Source organism: Monopterus albus, unplaced genomic scaffold, assembly GCF_001952655.1.
Source record: "Monopterus albus unplaced genomic scaffold, M_albus_1.0 scaffold444.1, whole genome shotgun sequence".
Taxonomy (NCBI): domain Eukaryota; kingdom Metazoa; phylum Chordata; class Actinopteri; order Synbranchiformes; family Synbranchidae; genus Monopterus; species Monopterus albus.
Window position 1 is genome coordinate 120,714 of NW_018128324.1, and position 4,166 is coordinate 124,879.

At 39.3% G+C, this 4,166-nt stretch overlaps 1 protein-coding gene across 3 annotated transcripts in view; it reads right to left on the minus strand.

The window, feature by feature from the left end:
• fnbp1l (formin binding protein 1-like) overlaps positions 1-4,166 on the minus strand; it is a 39,683-nt gene continuing 35,517 nt past the window's right edge. For 2 of the 3 annotated variants that reach the window (XM_020587201.1, XM_020587199.1), the window contains exons 11-15: positions 4,130-4,166; positions 3,888-3,979; positions 3,214-3,389; positions 2,548-2,585; positions 1-2,262 (exon numbers count right to left, since the gene is read on the minus strand). The exon at positions 4,130-4,166 is cut by the window's right edge and continues 87 nt beyond it. In XM_020587201.1, the coding sequence (XP_020442857.1) occupies positions 2,122-2,262; positions 2,548-2,585; positions 3,214-3,389; positions 3,888-3,979; positions 4,130-4,166 (484 nt within the window). In that variant the 3' untranslated portion in view covers positions 1-2,121. The remainder of the gene's footprint in view (positions 2,263-2,547; positions 2,586-3,213; positions 3,390-3,887; positions 3,980-4,129) is intronic. The other variant, XM_020587200.1, reaches the window with a different exon arrangement.

Consider the following 4,166-nt stretch of genomic DNA (forward strand, 5'->3'; position numbering starts at 1 on the left):
ACCTTCTTACTCCCTCTCTTGGTCACCCCCACCACCAATAAGCAGCAATCAGCGTGAGCCCTCCACCAGCCAATCAAATGGCCCGGCCACTCTGCAGCCCTCAGGAACCTGCAGTCACATAGAGGAGAAAGCCAGTTACTAAAACAGAGACGCACAAGGTGCACCCATCCATCACAACACATCGTTACAGTTAGAGGAGGTTTTTAAAAAGAGTTAGTCTTAAAAATTAGACCCCAGGTTTTCCATCAGGGTGTGGTCAATTCACTTTCTATTTTCATTGATTCACTAAGTGGAGGAAAGTAAAATTAAAAAACACTGGAAGTATCCTGCTCATGTCATCAGGAGTCAGAGCAGTGAAACAATCTTTTACCTTCTCAGGTTTGTCTGAGAAACTAACCGAAGAAGAAGATTAAAGTTGTATATCCTTTATATACCGTGGACTAACCTTTCATAAAAATCCACCCAAAGGTTGTCGAGACATTTCACACTGGACTAAATAACAGACACACATTATTATTGCTAAAAATGGAAACAAAAAGATTAATTTAAAAGCCTTTTAGTAACACTTTACTAGGTCCCACTATTTAGCATTTAGTCACAGTATAACAATGTTTAAAAAACATTAAGCTACAATGACAGTGTTTAATAATGTACAATTAAAACATTACTACAGCTGTCTTACTAAACTATCGTTCATTACACAGCAACCCGATCTGCAAGAAACTATTTAGTAGATGTTTATATACTGCTTATAATTGATAAACAGGGGGAAGTGTTAACCTTCTATCCAAGGCAGAACAAACCTATTCAAATGCTCTACTTGGAGCAAATCTGGCAGAACTTCACTATGTTGTGAACCAGCTGAAACTGAACACAGCAGCAATGGTCAGAGCTGTTTTTAGTGTTGTGAGAATTAGAAACGCAATCCTGTAAAATGTCTTAAGACTCTTTCACTGAACTGAAGCCATTTCATACTAAACTTCACCAATTCCTTACTCAACTTTTCAGTTTATCAGTTTCTCTTTATCAGTTTAGTCACGGTTTCTCATGTGGGTAGATTTTAGAGTTAAATAATAAAGCTGGTGATGTTCTCCACATTTGTTAACCAATTCTACAAAAAACATGCAGCCAACACTGAACTGGTGCTACCAACAGGTGCTGTCTGCACACTGGTTTCCAACCTGGCAGATTATTTGAGACCTACATGCTCTAATTACTACAGTTTAGGTTATGTTTGCTAAGAACTACTGTGACCAGCTATTTATTTATTTAGCCTTTTTTAAAAATTAAACTATATATTTAAAGATTTGTGTCTTCAATTGGAATGAAAGGGCTTGGGATTTGTTGACAGTAAAGGGAAGGAGAGAGAATAGTGCCAACCTTACACTTTAAAATGTGCACCTCTGCTCTGAAAGGGGTCACAACGTGTCTCTACAATTGTGCATGACAAGTGCAACGTGGGATTTTTATCATTTTTAACTGTATGATACTGTACATAACAGAAGCTGAAATCACAGAAACCTCTAAAAGTATTTCAATTTTTAGTGTGATAACAGTAAGAAAGGTGTATGTATACACACACACACACACACACGCACACACACAATGCAATCAGACAAAAAACAGAAACAGCCACAATTTCGCTTCTAATTATGTTGACAGATGAATCAGAAGAACTTAAAAACCACCAGTTTGAAAAAGAAACAACAATAATTAAAGGAGTAAAAATAAATAGTTTCTAATATGGTACATAAAAATCTTAACCACTTTGATCAATAAGAAGCAGTGTAGCCTCGACATGAGGCTCAAAACAGCAGTGAAGACGTTTCTCTCACACACAGTGAAATGCCTCATATACAATATACACATTCAACCATCAAATAGGTTTGTCCTATTTATCTTTGTGCTCAGGCACTCACCTCTGACATTGGTCCCACAGACACAAAACGAGGATGGAGGATTAATAAACACACAAAACAGTAAAGACATGGGATGTAAAGCAGAACAGATAAATGTCCATGCAGAAGTTCACACGCTTTTTCCTTTGCAGTGTCATGATGGGAAACAGAAAGCAGATGGACAGATAGACAGATGAAGGAAAGGACAGAGGACAGTGTAGCTTCAGATGTAGGTGACAGCACCTTTGCTGTTTCTCTCCAGGGTGATATCTACATAGGAGGTGGGAACGTAGCCCTCCTCTCCGCTCTGCTTCCTCGCCCTCGTCCAGCCGTCACCTTTATCCTCCTCGATAATGTACAACACCTGGATAAGATTTTCAAATTAATGCCATGACTGTGCAGAGAGTTAGATGAGAAGACTGATAGCACTGTTTGTGTATGCTAACCACTGAAGGAGGCAGCTAGCTTAGCATAAAGACTGCAAACTGGGGAAACGTTAGCCTGGCTGTAAGTACAACAATGTCATTTCAAAAAAGATTTTAAAACCATTTTCCAAAGCCAAAAATATCCACATATTTAAAAAATGAACAAACACATTTAAGCAATATACCAAATAAAAGGAATCTGAGTTTACACAAATGACCATTACCTCGTCTTCTGCCATTGCCAGCGTCCCCTCATTCTGACCTACAGGTCAAAACAAACCATAGTGAGACGGGACACAAAGTCTTTTCTCAAACTACTGCAGATATTTGACAATAAACTGCAGTTTATGGCAATTTTACCCACAACACTTAGCAATGTGCCTCTGCCAGCTTCGGTCTGCCAACCCTGCGAATAAAGGAACGGCCCACTCTACTACCTAACCCACAGATGTCCATTTATGGATCTTGTTTTATGCTGACCACATAATTGGAATATTTATTTACAACGCAGTGGAATGACTCTCGTGGATAATCTAAGAATACTCGGCTACCCTCTGATCTAGAAGGCAGGTCAAAGCAGAGCTTTCAGGTGACGGTCACACTGAAAGTTCGTAGCTCTCATCAATGGTAGAAAACAACTACTGTAATTACACTTTTAATCCTATGCCATCACAATCTGAGAACAAATCAAGTTATTATTAAAACATCTGACTGCGTTTCACTTTAGCTAACTAACTGTATTCTTCATACAAGTAACCACTATGGTAAACACTTCTGAAGCTCCACAGATGCTAACACTTGGTGGCTACTAGCTGCAGTAAGCAGCAACGTGCTAACATTAAAAACATTAAAAAGATCTCAAACTGTTTGCTTTACTTTGTTGTCCTTACCGTCAAAGTAGTACAGCGCTTTGCAGTGTCCGATGACGGGCAGTGGGTCATCGTCATCAAATTCATCATCAAACTCGTGAGGGTCATGGTGTGGGTGCCCGGGCTGCGGAGGACCGGTGCGGCGACCAGGTGTGTGATGCTCCTGACTGGTGTCGTCTGTGTAACTGCCCTCAGGACTGATAGGAAACAGGCAGACGTTTATACTTGCTTGTAAAGAAATTTTACACATTTCTCAGCTGACGTGCTGTGTGCTTGTTAAGAAACAAGTGCACACACAAGCAATTAATTAGAATTACTAATGGGAAGTGAACCAGTCAAACACTTTACCCTATGATTCATACCAAATTATATCATTTTTTTCTATTAATCTTGCTAGAAAATGAAGGTTACATATCTGTAACAAACAATTATCTAAGTTTTAGCTGTCCACTGGTTTGACAAACAAAAGTTCACACATACACACACTTTAGAAACAAGTTTTTGTTTCTTCAAAGCACAGTTTTGTAAAATAGGTCTTATTTTGTCAAGACACTTCCTAGTAAAAACAGGAAACTAGATCACTGAGGTTCTGTTACAGGTTCCTCATTAATACCTAATGTCTACATATTTGAAGCACTTCTCTCTGACAGCGAAACCTGTGTAGATGTGTGTAACGGGGATGGATTGTGTTTCACCTCTCTCTGCCTTGTGGAGTGTGATGGTTGTCAGGGCTGTGTCTTCTGTCTCCTTTGGAGCTCTGCTTTCCCTCCACCTCAGCTAACCAAGTCTGTCCACAAAGAGAGACAGAGAGACAAGACTTGTGTTAATATTACAAACGGTGTATCACCATCACCTTTTTTACCATCTTATCCTCGTTCTTGGGTTTTGCAGTCATTTATTTTTGACTATTTAAATTTGATTCCTCTCCCTTCTTTACCTCATTTTTGTGGATTTCCGACCGCAGCTTCTCCATG